This window comes from Neopsephotus bourkii, unplaced genomic scaffold (genome assembly GCF_033783945.1).
Source record: "Neopsephotus bourkii isolate Nb327-2 ecotype Australia unplaced genomic scaffold, CSIRO-AGI_Nbou_v1 NB_1615, whole genome shotgun sequence".
In the NCBI taxonomy this organism is placed as follows: Eukaryota; Metazoa; Chordata; class Aves; order Psittaciformes; family Psittacidae; genus Neopsephotus; species Neopsephotus bourkii.
The window spans coordinates 3,221,584-3,247,629 of NW_026902090.1; the positions used below are offsets into that span (position 1 = coordinate 3,221,584).

The window sequence follows — 26,046 nt, forward strand, 5'->3', positions numbered from 1 at the left end:
ATGGCTATTAGTAATGTATTTGACCCATCACTCCAATGTACTGCATTTCCTGAGTTGCAGTGTTAGTGTAGCAGGTTTTAATTAATTTCAAAATGTAGTGAAAACATGACTCCAGTTTTTAGCATCTTTTTGATAATATATGTCCAGTGTTAATCTTGACCCATAGCAGGTAGTTTTAACTTTACTGAAGCCAGTAGAATTTCACTGCCTCAAAGGAGAACTGGATTTCATATAGAGGGATAAGGATAATTCTGAAGATCCCTGTTTTTTGAAAGTGCCTCAATTTTTGAATGCTCAGATTGAAGCTTCTTAAAAGGCTCTGATTTTCTGTGTGCTCCATGATTTCTAAATACACACTTCTTTTTGGTATAATTGGTATATAATAAGTCCTCATACCATTAGTTACTGTGCCTGTGTTCTTTTAAGTACCCAAATAAATATCAGCATTATTAGCTGAAGCCTGAGGTTGTAAAACCTGGTCACAACTAGTTGAACTGTTCATGTAAGGTTGAAGCTTTTTAAGAAGTCCACTAAGTTGTTTCTTTATTTTTAACAGCTGTACAGGTTGAACCCAGGATTTAGTCTCTTTTCTTCTTTTTTTTTCTAGAGTTGGAGACTGCCAAAAAGCAGGCGGATATTGACAAGAAAGCTGTGGAGGATCTTATGAGGGAAAAACGTATACTAAACAAGGTGAGCTTGCATTGGTAATACTGATAAACTAATCCCAGCTTGAGAATGAAATACGTCTGGTTTAAATACAGCAGCTCATAAATGTTGTAGAATAAACAATGTTGAGTAAAAAATTCATATTTTCTTAAGCAGATGCTCACACTGCTTCTTTCCTATGCATTGAAATAGTGTACCAATAAACACACAAAAGATTTCTAAGTTCTATCATACAAACTGTTAGGGAGTTAAAAAATGCTACATATGTTCACCTTTATTGCAAATCCATTATTTGATATCCAGAGTTCATTACGTCTGTGCTTTTACACTCTGAAGTATATGAAGTTTAATATTAATCTAGGCAAACTAAGTCGTCGTTAGTAAAAGAACAACCCAAAATGTTGATGCACCGTGTAGCAGCTTGGCAGGCTATGTTAATACCAATCCTTGCTTTTAGGTCCATTTCTCATACTGGTCATTTTCCATCAGCCCAAGGATCTTGTACTGCAGGGTAGCATCTCATGTTTATGGGCATTCCTGAAGTGTAATCTAGTAAATTCAGTGCTAAAAGATGATTTCTGAGGTGCTTTACTTTATATAGATTCGCTGTTGTGGGTTTCAACTCTAGCAGAGGTTCACATTTGGCAAGTAACAAAAACCTGTTTTGTATAGGGAAAGTAAATTTTTAAGTGGGACCAGAATGCTGATTTTATAAATAATATCTCAGTAGTCTCTGTTTAAACCTTATGCATAATTTCAAACCAAGCTTGGTTAATTTCCACTTTGGACTTGCTGTTTAGGACATGAGAAGGAAGGGTATTTGCCTTTATTATTTTTTCTGTCTGTTGGCATGCTTCGCAATCTAAATGCCTCAGAGCTGGTAAGGTTTTTCCAGTCATTAGTTATATCCACTTGTAAACAATCCTATCCATTTTTTGTTGTAATGCAGACACTAGTGTTTTAACTTCGAATCAGAAAAAGCACTATTTAGCAGCTCTGTTAGAGGTGAGTATTTTTTAAAATCAGATTTGAGTCTCAAGTATTTCAACTGAACAAATTAGCTAAGGAGTAATGACATTACAAAGTCTGTAATCATATGGCATATTTTTGCCATAGTGATGGCAGTGTTGCCTTGTCAGCTCTATAGTCATTGTTTTGTGTTCTCTGCAGAACTTGGCCAAGGCCACCAGTGCCACTGAGAAGCAGACAGAGCTGGTGAAGCTCCACGAACAGTCAAAGAGGAACTTGGAAAGTGAAATCCAAAATTATAACACTGAAGCTCAGAAACAAAGGAAAATTATTTACCAATTGGAGAAGGAGAGGGATTCTTTCATCAGTGAAATCAATGAGCTCAGACAGCAGGTATGGACAGATTTTTGTGCAAGTGGTTCTTTCCTGTTTTACTCTCAAAACTATAAAGATGCTATATTCATTTCCTACCATGCCAGTGGGAGGAAGCTTAGATCAGTGGTCTTCACATTGTTTACAAAGATTTCTTCTTGTCAGTGCATATTGCCTGCTGCTGTTTCAGTCTTCCTTGGGGAACAACATCAAGGGGTGTGTGTTCTATGAGAGGCTTGGAGTTATAATGTATTTCTCTTATTCAGTGATCATTTGGGAAATTAAAGTAGAACTGGAGTTCAAAGCAAGGCCTCTGACTTCCTATAACGAAATCCTACAATTGAAACCCTCATATGCATTTGGAAATTATTCTTTGATTGTTCTGTCTTATCTGCAAAGGACCTTATCTTGCATGTTGTTGAGGCAAGTGAGAGATGACCATGCTTGACACCTTTGTAAGAGTCTTAGCATTCTGAAGGATTACTGCCATTGCATGAAAACATCTGAATGTGTTCAAGCTAGCCTGCAAACCAAAAGTCTTCCAGAAACAGCTGCAGAGAAACGCTGCATAAAATTTGTCTTGCCTTCTACGCGTTATTATGTAGAACTTTATTTCTGATGGCATACTTGGGAACATGGTTGTAACATGTTCCATTAATTGCTGAAGATCACATTGAAGGGCCCTTCAAGAAGCTCATTGATTTACTGGGATTAGCTTTCAAGCTGTTTCAACTCACAAGTTATTTGCTATCTCTTCAAGTTAAAATGATCCTTTCTAACATGTGACCGGCAGCTTTTAAATCATTTTTGAATGGTATATACTCCCTTGTCTGGATTACCTTTTGTCATTTCCTCGGAATAATATTCCATGAAAATGAGATTTGTCTTTGTGGCAAAGTCATATTTGCATCTTTCCATCATAGTGCATTTCTAACAATATAGATATGAGTTAAGAACATTGTAAAATAGGACGAGGGAGTAATTCATAACACTCAGAACTACAAGGCTCTTGCTTTCAATTCTGATTAAGGTTGCTTGCAGTATTTTGAGGGTGAAAATGACAGATGTTTGCTTGCTTACTTTTTTTTTTTTCCCTGCCACTTTGGGTGCAAATTTGCTGTCACTTATTATAAGGCAGATTCTCAGTAAATGGATTATGGCACTTGTGCTGTTCATATAATGATGACTGCATTGTGATTGCAAGTTTCTGAAGGACTTGCATGCTTCTGTGGTTCACTGAAAGGGCAATTCCTGACTCGGCTTGCAGGTGAAGATCAGCAGAAGCAGTTCTGAGCATAAAAGTATGTGAGACAATAGTCTTTTCCCTGCAGTGGTTCCCTACATGAAATTATTGTTCGGAAGGATAAGACAGGACAGGAGGACATAGGATCAGGATTATTATAGCCACTAGGTAGTATTTAGGTTCACTGTTTGACCTATGCAGGATTGAGAAACCGTGGCAAAACTGCAGGAGCAATTTCACAAATGGTGGGGAATGAGCTTCTGATGGGCAGTAATCATATGACCAATAAAGGCTCTTCTGTCACCTTTTACCATCAAGCTGGCTCTGAAGAAGCTCACTGCATACCTTCTGAATTGTGTAAAGGCTGGTAAAGAGCCAAACTGATCTAAGTCCAAAGACTTCTTGGAGCTCCTGCAAGGCAGACAGACCCGTGCTGGCTCTGAAAGCTGTCTGGTTATTTACAGCATGACAGAATCTATAGAGCTGCAGAATTCCTCATTTAAAATTATCATTTACTATTTAGTAACTGATGAATAGAGTCAGCAAAGTTATATCCACAACAGCAAAATAGTTTAGTGATGTAAATTCATGCTAGATTTGCTCTTCTAATTATTGGCCTGGCTGACCACTCATTTGTATCATTTTTAAGCCAGTGTCACTTGTTGAATAGCCTTACTTTGAGATTAGCCAACACAAAATCTGGCTCTTTGCTGTTTGCTGTGTAGCCTGTATTACTGAGCTACAAGTGTTAGTAGATTATTTCCTTTTTTAATTAAAATTCTTAGAGTATGAAATCATGGTTTCCCTGTGGAAGGTTTAGGCTGCTGAAAAGGAAAGCAGTGAAGTACAGCCTTCAGTTTCACCTGAAGTGTTCCCTAAATTGCGCCTTATGAGAGGTCACAAAACTATCTGTAATGCGTTGTTTTCTTTAAGAAAAAAAAAACAACAACATTTTCAAAGTTCAGTTTTACAGTTTAACAACATAGCTAGGAAAATTATAGAAAAAAACCAAAACCAACCCAAACCAGCAAACAACCAACCCCATATTTCTTTTTTTAAATTCACATAATCTGTGGAAAATCTAATGCTCAGCAGACACATCATTAAGACAATGGCAGTGCTTCTAGGAGTGGTTAAACAAAGGTAAGAAAAAAAGAATGGTGCCTTTACTGAGATCTTGAGTATGTTCATTGAACTAAAAGGTAACCAGCAGTAGATGCTAGTTAAGTGTACAGATGAAATACTGCGTGGTACAGATGAAATAGTGTGTGGTACAGAAGAAAACTATGAATATCTAATACTTTCTGCTTAGGCTTGGCCCCTTGTTGCGGAATCTGAGGGGTGGTGTGAGGATGCTCAGCTTCCCACAGGGTTCTGTTGGGAAACATTGCATGTATAGTTTCTGTATTTATAAGGGAGGATTATTTGGGATTAATCATTCCAGAAAAAAGCAGTGTCAGCATCCAACCTGTGAGCACAACTCAAAAAAGTTAGTCCACAAGCTTATTGTGCTTATATTGTATCAAAACCAAGTAAAAGACTTACAAATGCAGTGACCTACTTTCAAATGTTGCTCCAGCCTATGATCACCATAGAATACACGCCTCATTGATTTCTTCTCCCTGCTATTAGTATTGGCAGGTTGTTTTAACAGAAAAGGAAAAGGCAGGAGTAAGTTATAAACTAGGACTGTGTTTTTGTATTGCACTGTAAGCAGTTCCTTGGATCCTCTGCAGTCAGCTACAAATATGCTGGAATTGTATTCCTGCCACTGTAATAAAATTTTCTATATTTAGCTCTCCTCTATCTTCAAAGTTGGTTGGAGGTAGCTGGTGGAATGATCAATTAATTAAGCTCATCCCTCACTGTTCCACCTCACAAGGGTTTACTGCTAAGCAAGGGACAGCACTGTCAACCGCAAACTTTGCCGTTATTGATTATTTGTTGTCTTTTTATTTTTTTTATTCTTCTGCTTTGACACATGAACATAAACCTTACCTCAAACTGCTACTATCAAAAAGAGAGTCAGGAAAACAGAGTATGAAATGCAGTTGTAAATGGACTTCTGCCCTGGATTTTGTCTATGTGATTCCTCAGCTTTTTTTTTTAATGCTTCATCTTTTTCCCAGCTTGAAGGGCGGCATTCTGCTCTCCCATGGGCAATGAACCTGAAAAAATATGTTCTCGATGTGTGTACTCCTTAGTTTTCTTCTTATTTTTTCTACTTTTCTTTCTTTTTAACGTTGGATTCTGTTTGAATACTGCTTTTTTGCGCTCCTCGGCTCTCCACTTTGTACAGCAGGAAGAAGGCTCTTATGTTAAAAAAAACCCCACACAATTAGGAAGCCCATCATACCAACTAGCAACTATTTGCATTTTTGATCCTTTAATCGAGTAATCCTTATGAATTCACAGTATCACAGTATGTTAGAGATTGGAAGGGACCTCAGAAGATCATCTAGTCCAATCCCCCTGCCGGAGCAGGAACACCTAGATAAGGTTACACAGGAACGTGTCCAGGCGGGTTTTGAATGTCTCCAGAGGAGGAGACCCCACAACCTCCCTGGGCAGCCTGTTCCAGTGTTCTGTCACCCTCACTGAGAAGAAGTTTCTTCTCAAGTTTAAGTGGAACCTCTTGTGTTTCAGTTTGCACCCATTGCCCCTTGTCCTATCATTGTTTGCCACTGCAAAGAGCCTGGCTCCATCCTCGTGACACTCCCCCTTTATATATTTATATGCACTAATAAGGTCACCCCTCAATCTCCTCTTCTCCAAACTATAGAGACCCAGCTCCCTCAGTCTTTCCTCATAAGAGAGATGCTCCACTCCCTTAATCATCTTAGCTGCCCTGCACTGGACTCTCTCCAGCAGGTCCCTGTTCTTCTTAAACTGAGGGGCCCAGAACTGGACACAGTATTCCAGATGAGGTCTAACCAGGGCTGAGTAGAGGGGAAGGAGGACCTCTCTCGACCTACTAACCACCCCTCTTCTAACACACCCAGGATGCCATTGGCCTTCTTGGCCACAAGGGCACAGTGTCGGCTCATGGTCACCCTGTCGTCCACCAGGACCCCCAGGTCCCTCTCCCCTACAATTGTTGTGTAACTGTTAGTAAAGGTGTTTGTAAAATTTTGTGGTTTTGCATATTGATACTGCATGTGATCATCTGCTTTCTACAGTCTGCAATACTCCATTCTCTTTAGGTAACCTTCACAGTATTATTTCTAACCCTTCATAGAAGCAGCTAAGGGTGATTACCTACTTGTTTAGATCAAGTATAAGTTACCTTAACTGACTTTCTTCTTATTATTTTGATCATATATCAACTGTTTGTGATCATGTGTTCATTAAAAGAAGGTTGGGTTGTTAGAATATAGGAGTACATGCAGATCTTCTTGGGAAAACCTGTGTGGTTTTGTTCATCTTGTCATACAGCTGACATGCAAGCCAACATACAAAGTCCAGCTTTGCTCTATACATAACCTAACACTATTCTTGATGAAAGCTGTTTATATTGATTTTATTGAATCTGCTCAGTGGCAATATTTTCAGTGGCTTGTTTTTAAATTACATGTGTGCCCATCTTTAAGTTTTAGTCTTGAATGAAAGCTAGGTATCAGATTAAAGCAGAATGTTGCCCCACATAAGCGATCCAGGAAGGTTAAACTTGTACATAGACTGAAGTGGTTTTTAGCTGTAGATAAAGCTTCTTATCACAGGGATCTGAACTTGTCATCTTAGAAGAAAATCATAAACTCTTCCCCATCCTTATAACCTTGTGATGACAATTTAATTGTGTTCACTTTCTTTCTGCTCCAGGTCCTCCAGAAAATGAAAGATATTGAAATACGGGACTTACGGATCTTTGAGTATGAGAAGAAATTAGAAGAGTCTACAATTAAACTTAAACAGGAACAAAGCCAGTGTGCAGCTATGAGAACAGAGAGGAACCTGTTCAGTAAAAACCTGATTGACGCTAAGGTAGAATATACATTTTTTGTTGTGTTTTTCTCGCTGCTCTTGTTATTTCTTTCTTGATCTAATTTTAATTTGATAAAAGGAAAGCTCACTGGGTCAATGACAGAAGCGGTTTCTTTATTTCTGTGTGTTTTGGGGAATTAATGTTTTAGGTTTCTGACATGTTATCTGAAGAGTTTGTATTTGGAGTGAAAATAGGAACCCGCAGTCATCATATGGCAATTTCCCTGCTTCAACCCATGCATAAAATCACAGTACACTGGAGCTATGGAATTACAAAACCCTACCAGAGAAGAAACTTTTTTCTTTTCATTCTAGCTCCACTCTGTTTATTCCTTTAGGAGGTGTCTGCATTTACGGGAAATAGGGTATAAGGGGAATAAGATTGCCTCCTTAGCCCTGAATGTGTATGCACATTACTGTGAATCATGATTAGAAAGCAGAGGGAAAATTTTCCCAGCTGAAGTGATGTTTTCTGACACAACTTAACGCTTCCACCTCACTTGTTCCTTTCAGGGAGTGTAATTTTCCTCAGTTAACGATGCTCTCTGCATTCATATCTCTTCCTTGGGGATCTCACTAACAATACTAGAGGAAAAGAACAGATCACTGTCTGTTATTCTGATGTAACAATCTAAAATACTACACAAACCCTATTGTAATCATCAGAGATTGGGACCTCGGATAGCTGTGGGTTATTTCACAGTAAGGATTTATAACATAGACATATACAGTAGATTATAAATTTATACTCTGCTTTGAATAGGTAGGTGCTTTGCTTGAGAAGCAGACGGGAATGAACTATCCAAGATCTTATCCAGCGGTGTGCTGAGGAATGAACCATTTTGCCATTTATGTGGGATGCTTTACTTGACCTTTGTCTGCCTCTCAGCACTGGATATGGTGTTGGGATTCTTGCTGCTTACAAGGAGAAATAAGGATGAAAAGTTGCAACACTGAGTTTTATTATTTTTTTAATTTTTGTTTTAAACATACAACATAAATTTGCTTACTTATAAAGAGCTGGCATCTATGTGCTCAGTTACAAAATAAAGCAATGAACTAAGCCTTCTGGGATTTTAGAATATTACATGGTGATATCACCAATACTGTTCATGGTTCCAGTTGTTAGAGGCTGGTCTGCAGACTTCAATAGCTTACTTGGCTTACCATAGAACTTTTTTAGCAAGTGCTGTGTGTGAAGACAGATGATTCTAAAATACCATAATGTTCAACTCAGTAAAATCTCTTGGAAGAAGACATTCTGGCAGGCTGTTAATATGAGATAATTACCTGATGCTTTTGTCCTTTGGCTTTCTTTTAGTGTTAGGAGCTCATTTGTTTAAGCAAGTTTATTAGGAGACCTGTTTGCAAAAATTTTGTGTTGTTACTATTCTTCATTAAATATAGAATTAGAGGGTATTTGTGTGTATGTCTGGGTACCATGTTTTAACTATCTCTCATCTCTTACAATACTGAAGATATTTATAAGCTATTTAGCAATGACAACTTTTAATATGACTTTTGCATTCACAGGAGTGACTGGACATGCAAACAGGTAGGATTAATGACATTGCTACCTTTATTTCTGCTTCATTTAATTTCCCAAATAAATGTGGAATCCATGGATTTTGGTTTTAAGGACTGTTGGAAGGCTAGTCAGTACTTTCTGTGTGCTCTTTGTGAAGACTGCTATGACTCAAGATCTAGCTTAATTATGTTAAACATTTCATGCAAGAAAACAGCACTCATCTGTCAAGTAAATCCACCCCTGTGATGGACAGTGTTGAAAGAGCTTTATGCTACCCTGTTTTTTTACTGAAATGATCATATTCTCATAAAAGGTTATGATATCTTCTCTGTGAGGTGGCAGCCTCTGGCAGAGGAGTAATAGCTTCTAAATCATGCCTGTCTAAGCACTGAATTTATTAGCTTCCATTTCATGTTACAACATGAGCCACCACTGCAATGAGTTGAAACAAGTTTTTTTTGTACAGGCAGGCACCTCTGTGCTGTGAGTGGAAGTATTCCTAGTGACCTGATCTCTCTGCATGCTACCAAACTTTTTGTTCTGTTTTGAGCTTAAAATATTTGCTAAATATTCTCCTATCAGGGACTTCTAAGTCTCTGAGCACCCTTTTCCCCCTTGTACCTATGTGCAAGCTAGCACATAGGCAAAATGGAGATAAGCATTTCCTATGCTCCCTTGCAGGCATATAGGTATCTTACTTATGATTATGTTCATTTACACAATGGAGCAGCTATTCTCCAAATATTTGTGCCCAATTGCATGCAGCATTATTGAAAAGCACATTACTAGAAACATGATAACAGGTGGAGAGGATCAGAATCTTATTAGTTTGGATTGACTGCTAGTTCTTATTATATATTCAACACTTTAGATAAATTATTATACTCATAATTGATGGTCCTTATTTTTGTCAAGGTATCTTTTAAAAGCTTTTTTATTGCAGTGTCATTCTGTCATAAATGAAAAATTGCCATTTAATGAAACTGTTCTGTTGGATTAAAAAGTAATTATCTTGTGGTACACACAGCGTATCTCCTCTCAAGCACTGTGGCTACATTTTCCAACATCTAAATAGCCTGAACTCACATCATAAACTTACTCTTTTTTGATCCCTCTGTGTAATCACACTTTTTGTCCTATTAGGATGAGGTATCAGAAATGAAGAGGAAATTTAAATCTGTAACACATCAGAGGGATCAGCTGAGACACGAGATCAAAACCAAAGATGATGACCTTGCAAACGCACAGCTGCAAAATGAGAAAACAGAGACGGAGAAGCAATCGTTGAAAGTAAGAGCCTTTGCACCCTTTTACAAAGGATGGTTGCCCTTATTTCACAGCCTGCATTGTGTTCCTGGTCTGTGGTAGTTGTTTTTTTTGTATTTTAATAAACTATTTTGTAACTGAAGCATAAGATCCTTTACACTTTAGAGGTATTAGTTACACAAATATTCTATGCATCTGCCAAATTTAATCTCTGCCTATAATTACAGTCCAAAACATCCTGGTTTGTCTATTGGAAGCTTTAATCTCTCGGTGATTAAACAGTTTTACTATAAAGTTCCATTTTGCTTGAAGAAATGTCAGTTTTGGTGATTGATTGCCAGCTTGATTCTGGCAAACTTTTAATATAGACCCTTATAATTCAAGTTTTTCTTCTTAGAACTTTTTTCTCTCTGCTGTTTTTAAGTGCAAACCCCATTTTGTTATACTTCACAATGTTGTATTTCTGTGTGACTAGCGAGCATTAGCCTTCTGGGAGTTAGGTAGTGCATTTTAGTAGGTCCCTCTGTGCAGAAAGTTATTTTAATATTGTGGTATAAAGCAGCAAGAATATGTTTTAATTCAAAGGAAATCTGAGCTTGAAGCTCTGTTCGTCTCAGCGTTGGCTGCAGCCCATCCTTACATAAGCTGTTAGATTTGTGGTGATACCTCAACCCAATTTATGCACTCTCAAAAGAATGAAGGAGTTAGTGTTCACAGCAGCTTATTTTTTCTCTTCACTAAGCACTAGAAAAAAAACCCCAAACCTGGAAACAAACAACCCCCACAAAACCAGAAGTCCCCTGCCACTTTCCACAATATTTTCTTTTGTCAGTTTATTGCTATGCTGCAATGACTCCTTGAGTTTTCAGCCCTTCTCAGCGCATTACAGTTATGACAAGATGTCAATAGAGCTTTGTAAAAAAGTGATGAATTTGTGTTCTTGTACCTGATCTGTCTCAGAGTTGTTCTATCAATGATGGAGAAGTCAAACAGTGTCTCATTTCCTGTGTATAGCTTTCTGCCTTAACTAGTCCTCAGTTCTGTCTGATCATCTCAGACAGAGGTGCCATCCATTTGACAACAATAGGACTGCTAGATGGTTTACGCACACAATTATTTACTAGCAAGTATGTCCATACCCTGACATCACACTACTGACTGGCTTAAGGGCATTGTGTACTTCTACCTGAATGTCTCTGCTGAATACTAAAGTTGAAGAGAATTCAAAGGGGGAGGTGATTGATACAGCCACAAAAGAACCCAATTATTTGTGTAGCAAGGCAGCTTCAATTTCTCCTGTTCGCACTGATGTGAAGCAAACAAGCAAGCTGTTCCTGGGAGATCAGTTTAAAGAATGTGCTAAATCATGGAGGACTGGGTTTCATAGGGATGAGGTCATACAGACATTGGACTTATGCTGGCCTCAGCTAGCGTAAAGATCTTAATAATGTATAGTCATGGTAAATGAAACAGAAGCAGCATTATCCAAGCTCCATTAAAGCCAGGACAATGCCATCTTTTGGTTTCAGTTGGCTTTCATACAGGCTTGTGGATCAGAGCAGTTTGACAAAGCATCCGAATGGTGAGAAATGCCTATCTGAAAGCTGTAAAAAATATGGCTCTCATGTTTGAACTGCAGTGAAGTGCTTTTGTATATTTTTGTAGATGTTCTTGCATGTCTTTTATTTCTTTTTAGTATTTTCTAGAAATCTGCAAGCAAAACTTCTGACTTGTTATTTCAGCATTCTGTGTCCACTCCCAGTTATACCTTTTATCAAATCCATATTCTGCTTCCACCTCTAGAACAAACAAAACCTTTCTTCACTTACACTAGTATTTCAGAATCTAAGGAAGAATTTGGTTTGAATTTGGTTTAAGATATTGCCATAGGTCCCACATAAATTCTTCTTTCTTGCCAACTGTTCTTCAGAGATCTTCGAATTTCTATGAACCAACTTCAAATGAGCTGTTGCTGATTTACAGCAGTTTCAGACCTGTTTTCCTGCTTGCACAGTGACTGTGTTAATTCATTTCCTTTTCTCTTACCTAATGTACTCAGATCCTCTAACTCCAGTTTTTAGCATATTTAGTCTAACTGAAAGTCCTGTTAGCTTGTGGGGCCTTTGTGTGGCTTGAAGTGTTTATGTTCTTTTCTACACAAGGCAGTTCAGATTTATTTTAGCTTAGTGCATTCCAGTGAGGAGATTTGTTTATACGAATGTTTGCTGCCAACATCTAATGCCACCTTTGTTTACAACTCATACTTTTTCTGACATAAGGAGACTATAGAATTTTGATATATTAAAAAAATATTATCCAGCAATGCCAAACGCATGAGCAGTTTTACATTTGTGGACAGCTTTTGCACAGTGTTGATTGCATTTCAGTATGAAGTGGCTTGCATTTTTATTTGGCTGATGGATTCTGATGAACATCTAACACTGAGTAAGAGAGATGTGAGTGTTGCACATATGGGAAAATGAGAGTTGGGTTTCTTTTTTTAGGAAAATAAGAATGGAACAAAGCTATTTTATTATGACAATGGAACTGTTTCTGTCTTAAATCACTGTTTTTGCAGGTGCAGCCTTCATCACAGCCTCATTCTTTCAGCATTGGATGATGCTCTTTTCCAAAAGACAGCTTGAACATCATCCTTTATAAGGGTCAGAGCTGTGGCAAAGTGTTTGAGTGAAGGCTTGACAGTTTTCCTGTCTATCTGTGGAAATAGACTGTAGTCAGCTAGTTCCATCTTGGCTCTGACTAATTGCAGCAGTGATAGAAATTCCCTATAATCCAAGAAGACCCTATTAGGCTTTATCTACATACATGCCTTGAATTATAGACATGACAGTGGGATAGAATTATTGGGCACATTCCAGTGTTATTTTAGGTTAGTGGTATGTAATTACTGTAACTGTGCGCTTAGGGACAGCTTCTCTTTCCTGAGTCTTCCTCATCTACACATCTACTAAAAAGATGCTAGAGCTCTTTAACTTTGCTGTTCCATGCCTCGTTGCCATCTTCTCCATTTATTCTGTTATTCCAGTCTGAAGCCTGTCTCAGGTTGATGCTGATTTGGATTACATAATCCTTTGTTAAAAAGGATTGTTGCCCTTTCCAGCAAGGTGAGCTATCATTTCTCACATCTCTGACTGACTTTGAACTTTAAATATCAGCTCCATTAAAAGGCTTATCAAATAAGACCTACTTAATTAAAAAAAAACCCATCATGTATTAAATGAAGTGCTCCTGAATTACAACTTGAATCATTGTAATCGATAAAATTCCATTCAAATTTCTATTACGTATAACATAACAATATTAAAATACTGTTTACGTTTCTTTAGGGATGTTCATGCTTTTCTGTCTTAGTGATTTGTTCTCAAAAACTAACAAAAAAAAATTGTGTACCTCTCAGGAATCTAAAAGAATGTAGGAGATTTTATTAAAATCCTAACTCTTGATCCCCGGTTTATGTAACGGGAAGTTGATACTAAGTGCAGTTTACCTGTATTCTTTGACTCCATCAGGCTGAACTACTTCAGATGAAAAAACAGGCTCTGGAAACCAAAGACTTTATAGAAAATCAGGAGGCAGAAGAAAAAAGGCTTCTAAAAATTATTGCTGAAGCTGATGCTGAGAGTCTGAAGCAGAAGAGTGAAATTGAACGGGTAGGAATCTCGGATTTGGCTTTTCAAAAACTCTGCATTCTGTTCTCTCATTTGTCCAGTGTATTTTTAAGATTGAGATCCTTGGCTACGGTAAATGTGGTACTACTAAAGCTTTATAGTGCCATTGAAACAAAAATGTTAAGATACTGAAGTGAAAGGAACATGTAGCTTATGCTACTCAGGCAAGTGACCCCTTATAGGGGAAAATATTGGGCCCTTGCCATATTTTTTTCACTAGTAACTGTGAAACCTCTTAATGCGCATGATTTTGACTAACGCAAATACAGTCATGATTCTTTGGGATTGTGCTGAGGAACTATAACTGATATTATTGCTTTGCCCTGGGTCCTTAGGTTAGCAACGAGAGAAACATTCTTGGGTGCCAACTTGTTCAGTGCAATGAGGAAGTGGCTCTGCTGTATGAAAAGATTAAAATTCAGCAGTCCATTCTAAACAGGGGTGAAACCCAATACCGTCAGAGAATGGAAGACATCCAGCTTCTCAGGATGGAGATCAGAAAACTTCGCCGGGAGAAGGGAATACTTGGCAAAAGTGTGGCTAATATGGAGAAACTCAGGTAGAAAAAGTTGATTAATGCGTTTCCATAGTGACTGCATCCATGATTCTGTGTTTGAGGCAGGAAATATGTTCTATGCATTGTAAAGATTTGTATCAACAGCATTATACCTTGGAGAAGGGAATTTTTTGGTTCAACTTCAAAACACATACTGGATTAAATTCATGAAACAACAGCAATTAAGAAAATCATAATATAGGAAGGAAGAAAGGAGGAAAAGAGATCTTGGCCAAAGCTGTAATAGTTTCCCTATTTCCCTTTGTACTGTGAGTTACTGCCCACAGACTAAACTTGACAGACAGCAGCAGAAAAGATGTTCATAGTTCAGTGAGCTACTTAGTGGTACCCAAGGCCCAAATTAGTGGAACTGCTCTTTATTAGGCAATCCACCGAGGATGGGGAGCATTTGACATATTTATAACAAACCCCTGTACATTTTCACAGCTCTCTTCTTCCAGATTTATATGAAGACTTGCTCTCTGAGAAAGATTTAGTTACATTTTCATCAAAGGTTGTGTTTCTTTAATACAGAAATTTAATAGCCCCAGCCTGATTTATCTCCTCCTTCTCTGTCATAATGCTTCCTCTCTCTTTTTAACTCTCCTGTATTTGAGGTGCATTCTTTGCTGATGGGAAATTATTGTCCTTTTCTATAGAATCAGTCTTAGTTTGTAAGGAGGGGCAGCTATGTTTTTAGCAGGTAACTGTCATACTAATTCTATGTAGCTAGCACAGTGTTGACTGAGATCTTTAACTGTATCGGTACATTTCCATGGTTTTCAGTAGAGCAAATTAACTTCAGTCATGGTCAGTCCCATTGACTCCAGTGGAATTATGCCAGTTTGATTAGGTGAGACAGAAGAGCGAATTGGGCACAAAACATTAGCAATTGCAGTTTTCATTGACTGACTGTAGACAGAAATAGGATTTGAACTTGCTGCCCAAATGCATTCAAGCTGAAAGTCTGTTACTGTATTGAAACTCGGTGATGGTATTGAAGTATATAGTGCGATGCATGCCATGATGGGTGGATCAATTCTTGCTAACTGCAGCAGCAATCACATACTTAATGAAGTCCAAAACCATCATGAAAACTGCCTGTTGAAAGACTCCATTTATCACTTATGTTGCTAATTAGCTTTCTTGATTTGCCAATTGGAGATGTGGGGTTTTTTTTCCTCCTCCATAACCTTGTCCAATCTCACAGTTAAAAAAAAGGTCTTTTTCTCTGTACTGAGCTAAATGCAACTCTGAGCTTAGTAAGAAAAGATTCAGCTGCAGAGTAGGCACATGTTGATCCTCCACCCCCTTTTCACCTTGGAGAGCTTACAGAGTACACCCACTAAAGTGGTAAGGGTTGGACCATTGCAGAATGTGCATTTATGTTCCCTGCATCTTGATCCCCTATCCTAGTTGTCAAAACATTTTGGAAGTGCTCAATTAATTTTAAATTCAGCAGCAAATCACCCCTGAAATTCCTTGAGGAGAAGTAATGAAAGAAATAAAACTTGCGTTCTCTAAAGAACAGTGTCCATAGTAGTTAGGTCCTAGAGTGTGTTTTATTGCCTGGATTATGTGGGCCACGTAGATTTCAAACCTTTTTTCAAACACCGGCTGTTAGATACAATACAGGGCTAACTAGATATGACTCCAAAACTGATCTGTAGGTTACTCTAGATGAATTAACTTTCCTTCTGGCCTTAATGTATGTGGGAAGAGATGGGCAGTGAGATCCAGTAGGCAACGGAGTAGATTCCCTAAGAACTGAAGAAAAGTCCCTTTTTTAAGCCAGTCTTGCTGAAGTGAGTGAAGAGGTCTAACTTTGTTATCTTGTGATACCATGATAGTGGTATCAGTGTTGATTATTAACCACAAAAGTCACTTTGCTCATGCTGTAGTGCATGGAAGAATGGTGTGTTATCATCCATATTAATGCCTTGGGCACACTGGTGTGGTTTTGATGTGGTTTTTATCTTTTTGTTTTATGCTGGTCTTTAGTCAGGAGGTTCATCACATGCGGAATGAACTATTAAGGGAGCAGACTCGATGCAAAGTTTTGGAAGAAGAACTGAAGAATCCCTTGAATGTTCACAGATGGAGAAAATTACAGGTGATTTGTGAGCATTTCAAGTCCCCAAAGCCCATATTACCAAGTCAGTGACACAGCACAAAGCCTATTTCGTTTACTGTTATGCAAATTATGTGGAGGGGCAGGCAGACTGAAATTTCCATAGTACCAGCGGAATGGTTAACTGCCGAATGGTTTCCATGCACAATGCAATCAGTGTTATTTTTGTGTTACTTTCTCAATGAAACATTGCAGAGGGATATGTAAAGAGCCAGTCAAATGCTAAAGGAAATAAGAATGCATAAGGTGAATTTAGAAAGGGGTGGTTCCTTAACATGGATGGTGGGAAAGACAATGATAGGAGAAAGATACAATTCTACCCTCATCAATTAAGAAGTATATGGGAAAAAAAAGCCAGAACTAGAAAGGAGCGTATGCAGGTATAGAATGAACAGTTATGGAGTCAAATGGAGGATGAACAGTTACAAAGTCAAATGATAAATTACGTCTGTGAGAAAATGAAGAGGCCTCTACATAACAGTGGTGGACTCCCAAAGATAGCCATGCCAGGTAATGTGAGTTCAGCTGTTATGTAAACAGCAAATCTAAATTTCACACTATTTGAACCTGCCAAATGAAGGGGAAAAATAAAGAATCCATCAAGCACAGACCAAATATATGAACATCAATTGGCATGACTGGGTATTTTCGAAGTCAGTGCCAGCTGAGACCTCTCTATTGCGTGGATCTTTGATCTGATGCCAGCCTGGGTTGCTTAGCTGCTCTAATAATGAGTGGTAACATGCTAGTCCCTACAGAAGCAGAGCTGAATATTTTGGCTGTGCTTACTAGCATGATAGCTCATTTCTGATCTCTTCATGCTGAGCTTAAAGCAGAATAGTGAACTTAGCTTTTCTCATGGAAGGGAGATAAAATGCAGGATGCTGAAGTAGCTTAAAGACATTCTAGGTACAATCTCCAGCAGCACCTTGTAACAAAGGAAAATTGGTCAAAACATTTCATATTGGGGAAATGAATTTATGAAGAGACTGATGCAGGAAATCATGCCTTTCCATTCTAGGCTCGTGATCTGTATTTGGAAAACAAAAAGATGTCAAGATCCATGTGAAACAATCCTTGTAGAGTTTTGGTTCAATTCCTAATGAAAAAATACTCTTGTATCACTACAGTTGCCACAAACTGGCACCATGTTTGGGCAGTGCTATATACTATATATAGTTTGGGCTGTGCTATATACTATATATCATTTGGGCAGTAAGGGACCGTGCGGGTCATGGGGACTGAACTACTTTTTAGCCTGATTTCTCAGGAGGTGATACTCTGTTGTGAGTGCTGCATGTGTATCCATGTTAGTGTCCTGGTTACACTTGAATTGATTAGTCAATTTAGATAATATCAGACAAAGGATTAAGAGCCATGAGATACCAAGTTCCTTATAAGCTCAAGCAAACGTACAGAGAACAGGACTTTATTGGAGCCTTTACTGCAATGTGAGTTTAATTCTCATGAGACATCACATGAGAAAGGAGAAACCACTTGGGAGAGGTGTTGTGAATCCCTGAGTGGGGAAAAGCTTCATTCAGAGTTTGCTCTTCATTAAAGGATCCAACAAGAAGATAGAAAGTGGTGGGAAAGTAAGCTTTGCTGGCTTTTCTTCACAGAATTATTTATTATTTTTCGGTGTTTTGAGGAGGTTTCAGGAGGGTAACAGTGTTAAACATAAACATGCTCCAACTGATCTTCAAGAGGCAAAGCTTCCAGTTTCAGGACTGCTTGTATACTTGTCATTTAAAACAATAATCAGCACTGCCCTCCGCCTTTCATATTTGTCACTTTTGAACACTTAGATATTATGGTTTTAATTTGCGAGTGAGAAACAATAACTTGTTATTTATTGTTATTATAACTTACAGTTTTTGAAACTGCTTTGCTCTTATCTAGGCCACTGACCCAAGTACCTATGAGCTGATTGAGAAAATACAAAGACTACAGAAGCAGCTTATCGCCAAGACAGGTGAAGTGATAGAGAAAGAATTGCTCCTTCAGGTACTGCAGCATTATTGTTTTGTTGTATCTTATTAACACATTCGACTTACCCTGCATTCTCTGTTTACTCAGGTGTGCTTCCTGACTGTTATTTAGATGCGTTTCTTTTGCATGCCTTTTAGGTAGCTTTAGATGGCAGCACTGACTCACTGAAAGAGAACAAATAGCATCTGATTAGCTGATTTTTATAGTCTGGTTACTGTTACCTGGACAACTTTTAGGGAAAAAAAAAACATCCAGGAAAAAAAAAAAGATTACTTTATTCATGTAATAGATTAGTCTTCAAGTCAGTGTTAGACCTTTGGAAAGGCTTTTCTGTCCTTTTGAACATTCCTGTTACGACTGGAACATGAAGGAAAATCCTTGCTTGTAACATTTGTGCTTAGCTTGGCTTTTGGCAGAAGTGACACTACTGAGTTTGTGTGATTTAGATATGCTGCTGACTGGCCCATGTTCATCTTCAAGGTCTTCATGCTGAACTTTGCCAAAAAATAGTTTTTGTGATAGTTTATCTTTTTTAACTGTGTCTGATGTCCCCTAACCCCAGTGCTCCCAGTGAGATTTATGTTGTAGAATCAAGGAGAGACTATATTCCTGTAGTGCAAACCTTGCTATTAAATATGACAAAAAAGGACCACCTTTGGGCTTCAACATAGGTGTAGAACTGTGAAATTTATCTCCTTTCCCCTAGTGACTGTAGGGATAGCTAGTTTGCCACCTCTAGGTATGATTTTAACATCTCAGTCTTTAATACCCTAATAGTCTTGAAGTCTGTGTTGGGTGTTGTTCAATGAAGAGTCAAATGTGACCTGAATCTCCCTTGTGTTTTGAGAAGCAGCTCAGCAGATGTTATCAAGGCTGGGTTTGTCTCTCTTTCTTTATTGTTTTGTAGGAAAAAATGGATCTGCAATTTCGCTTGAAGGTAATGTATGGTGTATTATGCCTTTGCTTGGAAAAATTTAATCTTTGCTGCATAGCCCTGCTGCGCACTGAAATGCTGTCAGTGAAATAGTTTGTAGGCTTAAACAAAATGTAGCAAAAATAGCTTCAAATTTACTGTTATACCCATGCACAAATCCAGTTCTGTTAGATTTTTATGTAGTCTGTATTGCGTATCTTGCCTTATCCTTAGTGTGCTTCAATTTAGTTATTGTCCTTATTTAGAAATGAAGAACTGAGATGTAGAAGTATTAAATTGCCTGCCCAAGAAAATCTTTGAAATGATAGGTACCTGAGCCTCTTACTATACTAGCCATTGGCACAATCTGTCTATGCAGCAGTCTTTCTAAGGCAACTCTACTATTTTTTTGGCTTTGGGTGTTTTTTTTCTGTTTTCCTAGAATTAAGTCAGAGTTTGGCAATATGAAATTTAATTCTTACAGCTAGAATTGTTAATGAATTCCTTAGCAGGCACCTATTTCCTGTGCAACAATGCTGAAATGAAAATCTCCCTCAGAGTGACTGACAGTAAAGAGAAGGCCAAAATACCATGCTCTACATTCTGTTTAGGGCTTTATCATCAACATTTCTGATCTCTTTTCTGTTTTGCCACAGTGTTTTTGAGTCCTCCACAATGACTGAGAGAGAGCTTTTTCGTAGGAGGGTGTGGGTAAGGAAAGGTAACCATAGATGGAGCTGGATCCCCCAGCTTATTTCCTCAAAGGGGTTTCCTACTGGATAGGTCATTGGTTTAGGAGCTGCAGGTTAAGTGTCCTATCTAGGCTTCTTCTGCTGTGCCTGGATAACCTTGTACAAGTCATTTTATTACTCTTTGGACAGGTTTTCCTTGGTATTATGATAATATCTGTTTCGTAAAGTGATATTCTGATGCTCACTAAGGCAAAATCCTCACTAACAGTTTATGAAAATGATGCTATCATGCTCCAGCACCTCCAGCAGCAGGAAATGAATGGAGAGCAGTAATGTTAACTTTACAGAGGGAACTGAGCTGTACACAGCAGGAGGGTTGCTTCACCAGACCTCCTTCTGGGCAGTGTTTCCTTATTCAATAGACAGTGTAGGCTGTGATCCTGACTGAAATTTAGGATTGTGGGAAAATGCAGCAGTTTAGCTGCCATTTCTGGAATTTTTAATTTTTGTCCCATCAATATAATTCATTTTGGCTAGTGAGTTTTTCGTGTGGTCTATACAACAGTCAGTGATAAGGCATTGCTCGTCCATAAGGTTTAATTATGATTTTCTTATTCCCACTCCGCCCCCCTTTTTTAAATCCTCTCATGTTTAAAGGCATTCAGTATCTGTTTTTTTACAGGTCTCTCCTTGAAGTTAGCTCAGTTCAGTTCAGTCTCTGCTCACTTGCAGGGGTAGGCAAATTGCTGATGACTTGCCCTGTGCAGAGTTGGTGTAACATCCCCTGTATTTAGAGCCAGATGACTGTAGGACATGAACTTCCTAGCTCAGAGAACTGCTTTCCCATATTGAGTTTGCTTGCAAAATCACATCTCCTCACTCTGAGCCACCTTTATCCACATCTTGCCCTATGGCGAGGGCATAGCAATTGTATGTATCTACTTTAAAATGATCTTAATCTCTTGCTTGCCATGCCCAACCATTTTTATGTGTGTGTGGCCATCATGCTGGCAAATAGGATATCTGTTGAAGGTGAAGCTTTTGAGTGCCTGTGTCCATGATTTCTATGTATGCATATTATGTAACTTAAATTCCCTCACATCAAAATGTAGTAATAAAATGGAGTGCAAAAAACCTGTGTGGGTTGAATATCGGGTATTAAAAACACCCTTGGAATTTAGAAATAACCCATGTCTGATAATGGTTGAGCCCAGTGTCAGCAACCTGCAGTTTGATTTATAGGGTATTCACCTTGCGGCATCCTCATGCAGAGCTGTAACGTTTGTGTAAAGAAAAAATAATTCCATACACTGTAGTTCTGTCTCCTGACTTTTTTTGTTGTTGTTGTTGTTAATGCTCTTTTTAAATAAGGCTGGTTTATGCAGGGAACAGTGTTTCAGGATGAGCTGGATATATAAATGGAAATTTTTGCAAAGGATTACAGTATATAGATTCATGTAGAAAAGTGTCTGCTTACTTTACCTGCTCCTGATGTGTATTTGATTATATCCTTTTTATTAGGTTTTTCAGTATTTCTCACCTGTTAGTTCTTTCTTTAGAAATGATGCAGCTGGAAAAGCTTGCTACAATCCCTGCTATGTGATTAAAAGATTCACTATGTTTCAGTCAGAAAATTTTGGTTGCTGACAGTACAGAAAGAACCCAGCTTGACTCTAAAATCCCATACAAAAATATCTTTTAACATGTCAGCAGGGCACATTTTTTGTGTGAAACATTATCTGAGAGGCATTGAATATGCAACATGCCGAATGTTGGTCTTTTAGAATGACTTTTCAGAGTTGAACACTTTAATAAAGCATAGAAAGATATCCCACGTTACAGAAACTATTAAACTCTTTTCTTGTTTCTGATTTATCTGTGCCCTGTAGCCACAGCATCTTAGGTTATAACCTATCAGCTCTCATACACCAAATAAGTGTGGACACCCTGAGACTTTGAAGGGTAGCTGCAAAGCAGGCAGTCATGCTTTCTACTTTAACTCGGGCGTTCTCACAGTTGTGAGCTGCTGTGCTGATGAAAAACGCTGTCTTAAAAATCAGGTCCAGACCAAAGGTCTTGAATACTTATGGTCAATAAGAATGCAAAGGCATTTTTGCCACACACAGGAAATGTTACCTCAGGGTTATCCAGCTTCCATGTTTTGAGTCATTACCTTCCTTCTGAATCTGTGCAGTTAAGATACAGCATTTTTTTTGGTTCTTTTTCTAAGCTGCTGGTTAATACTGGCGGATTTTGTGGAGAAATACACTCTATGGTAGCCAAGGATTTTCAATGAGGGGTGAAGATGTTTGGGAACACATGTGATATGAACAAAACGTGTTGTATGTCCATAAGGTATAATTAGTAATAAACAGAGGTGCTCTGCTGAGCAACTTCCCGCTGCAAAGAAAAAATATACTTGCTCACTTTGCATGTGGGGCAAATCCCTCATGTGCCTGAAGCTCTACTGCATACTGAACAGGGATGTGGTAAACTCACAATGTAATGGATTACCTTGTTAGGATTATGATTAGTGGGGTTTTAGAAACTTATCCCATTAAAAGTGAATTATGCACTGCTTTATTTGTTTCAAATTTAGTTCTTTCTCTTCAGAGTGAACTACTCTAATTTGATTTTATGTCTGACTGAGCAGAATTTTATTCAGCTGCACGTCTAGAATGCATAACAGTGGGAAGATTCACATTACATGTCAGTTACCTCCGTTGTCAGTCATCTCAGAAAATTGTTCATAACGGTGAAAGAGATGTGCAACCAAGATTATTTGTGAAGGGAGGCAAAGGCAAATGTGTTTCATTTAAGCCTTGCACGTAGTAACAAAAGGACTGGTTTTCTGTATGTATATATTTTTAATCACCATTGTTTTAAGTTGTCAGCATTCAGTGTGCAGGACCAGGCAGTCAGGATGTGATGCTCCCAGACTGTTAGCATCTTGAGCTCATAGTTTCAAAGAGTGCAAGGGCAAAAGGCATGATTAGCTCATATATCTGACTCAGAGATTACAGTGAGATGGCACCCACATGTCCTTTGTATTGAGACAAGATTTCAGTCCCCCCAAAGAGCTGATGGTCCCACTGACAGAGAGTAGGAGTAGAGGGGGTGCTGCTGTCTCCAGTATTTATTGGTAGAGTTTCATTTTGGGTTTTGCGAGATACACGGAGGAGAGAGCAAAAGAGACTTTCTCTGCGACCTTGGGCATGTTCCATAGCTTTTGCACAGCAAGAAAAAAGGGAATAAAATAATTTCCACTCTTACAGTGGTGTGTGAATGAATATAGTAGAGACATGACTCACTTCAGTAGTAACAATACCTAGCTGAACACTCAAAATAGGCAGATGTTTTATGGCATTTATGCTAACTTGGTAGTAGAGCTGTTCTGTCCAGTTTGAGCTGTTTGTTGCTATAATCTCTGAACATATAGATAACCACCTTTATTTCTCAGAGCTGGTACTATAGTTTCATAAGGAAATCTGCTTTAGAACAGCATGTTACCATGTGGGTTTTTGCAGCCTGGCAGCTACTGGAATTAAAGTTTTCTCCCAGCTAACACAGGAGCACTGGGATTTGCTTCCATGTAGTTGTTATTACAAAAAATCTGGTCATTTATTATTTAAAAATACTATTTTTTTCAATCTTATTTCATTTTTTTCAGCCCAGTTTATGAGAGCCTCATCCTTCTGGAAGTAATTTCTTTCACTAGCTTGGCAGTTTCATGAAGCATGCTTCTGCTAGGCTTTTCATTGCTCTCACAGTGCTCATGTAACTTCCATAATACAGCATGTAATACAAAAAAGTGTGCTCAAATGCCGAGTAAGAGAGTTTTGTTCATCAGACATCCTGCTAGGGAAAAGAGGAGAATATTCTCCTATTACCTGCTTTTATTTTGGTAATCTTGAGGCCCTGTTCAGTTTTAATTTAGGTTTTATCTGTACATCTTCAAAATAGTTGAGATTTACTTTATGCACTCAAATGTGGCATTTATATGGTTTTGGTACTGAGCATAGATTCTGCTTGGATTTGACAGTATAACCTACTTCCGTGTTGCATGTAGGGTAGATAGAGTTGGAGATTTTTTTTCTTATGGTAGAATTGTCTATTTTCATAAAAATAACTGCAATTCACTTCAGGAAGCTAATGACTGTAGAATCCCTAAGAGTCTCTTTTGACCTGCCCGTTATTGTTTCTCTGTCATCTTGCCTTTAGAGAGATTTTAGCAGAGGTAGTTTGGGAGTGTGCTTTGTACATACTGAAACTTACAGGTGAACTGCAAAATCCACTGCCAAAATACAATCCTTTCTTTACTGCTCCTTTATCATTTATATATAAAGTCAACCTTTTGAAGGGATTTTTCCATCCAAAATGAAAAGGGAATTTTTTTTTTTTTCCTGGCTTTTAATACTTCACTGGGACTTGGCTCTTTTCTCTCTCTGTTTCCTGGAGGATTTGACTTCCTCTGGAAGCACTGGATTAGTGCCCTACCTTGCAGCTGAAGCTAGTGGTTCTCTCAGCCCTCAATTAAAGGGGTGAGTATATTGAGCCTGAGGCCTTTTCTATGCTTAGAAGTACCATTCCTACTCACAAAAAAAGGCCATTTTTCTGATTTAGCTTATACCAGCTCTTGAATGGCAGAATATTTTCTTGCCAGTATAATTGCATCTAATTGTATAGCAAGTAGCTGGCATAGCCATGTCAGCACAAAGAAATTGCACCACTGAGAAAGCGAAGCTGGCAAGACTTCTAAACATTGATCAAATGGCTCCTGACATGGTGAAAAAAAGGCAGAAAAATTCTTTCCTGTCCTCATAAAAATCTGAGGGTTGTTGCAGATCTTAAGGAAGAGGAAAAGAGAAAACAGTACCTGCTGGAGTGTGGGTTTTGAGTCTATGATTCCATTTGTAAATTGGTGGCCAGAACTTCAAAGAATTTATATTGGAATATAGGAATGAGAAATACAGTAAGGACTCAGGCCTAACATTTACTTTTTGGCTTTCAGCTGGGTATGAATCATGAAGAAAAAGTTTACTTCCCCTGTGCCATGCAGATTTAGACACTGGTGTGTCAAAAGCATGCTGTAAGAATTGCCTTGATTTAGAATTGGACTCCAAAGAGATTCTCTGTTCTTTTTTCAAATGAAAAACTAATGTATTTCCGTAAACTCTGGCTGTAACTAGCTCTATCTAGTGATAACAAAAAATATCTAATTATCAGCACAATATTTTGATGCACAACAGTTTACTGAGTTAGTGCCATTGAATTGATTTCAGTGCCTTGAATCTGATTTGAACTGGGGTCTCCAATGTATTATGGAGTGACATATCGAGGTACTTACTGCATTGATTCATCCTTCAGGAGTACTTTTTGAGGCTCGCTCCTGGTTGTACTGCCCTTTTATTTTGCTTTTATTGTACTTGAAATGTTCATTGCTGAACTAGAGCTTTGACTGGGGTCTTTGAGTGTAGGTGGAAATGTTTTGTATTTTAGTGCTGGTATTAAGTTGAAGGATTAGTGTCATTTAGAGATCTTATGCCTGGCATGATGATTTCCTATGCAATTTTGTTCTGACATGGATATTATTTTTCCAATTCATTGAATTAATTCAATTATTGATTTCTTTTTAAACTGATTGCATATCCAGTAGGGTTCTTTGAGTAGGTTAGAACCACTCACACTGAGCAAATTGTAGGATCATTGTGTTAATTCTCAGTGCAATCCTGTGATGATGCGATAAGTAATCACATCTCATAAACAGGAAAGATATGATTCACCTGTGTAAAGGGTCTATTGAGGGTCTATATATCTAACTGAAAATTTCAAGTACGCCTTAAGAATTCAATGGGAATCTGGGGAATGTTCAGTTCTTGCCCTAGCTCTCCTCAGAAAGGAGTTGATTTCTATTTCTGTATATTATAAATATGCTTCTTGGCGCATTAGTTTATTTTAGCCCTTCTAATCTCAGTTCATCTAGAATTAGAAGATGTTCTATGCTATAGAAGGTTTACAGCATGATAAACTGCTCTTAAAAACACGCTG

The 26,046-nt window shown here is 38.2% G+C and overlaps 1 protein-coding gene across 1 annotated transcript in view; it reads left to right on the forward strand.

Moving 5' to 3' along the window:
• The window catches only part of CFAP58 (cilia and flagella associated protein 58), a 61,128-nt gene that overhangs the window by 18,108 nt on the left and 16,974 nt on the right, over window positions 1-26,046 (forward strand). The window contains exons 9-16 of the mRNA XM_061372390.1: window positions 608-690; window positions 1,837-2,028; window positions 7,070-7,231; window positions 9,903-10,049; window positions 13,556-13,696; window positions 14,050-14,273; window positions 16,272-16,383; window positions 18,304-18,408. Of these exons, the coding sequence (XP_061228374.1) occupies window positions 608-690; window positions 1,837-2,028; window positions 7,070-7,231; window positions 9,903-10,049; window positions 13,556-13,696; window positions 14,050-14,273; window positions 16,272-16,383; window positions 18,304-18,408 (1,166 nt within the window). The remainder of the gene's footprint in view (window positions 1-607; window positions 691-1,836; window positions 2,029-7,069; window positions 7,232-9,902; window positions 10,050-13,555; window positions 13,697-14,049; window positions 14,274-16,271; window positions 16,384-18,303; window positions 18,409-26,046) is intronic.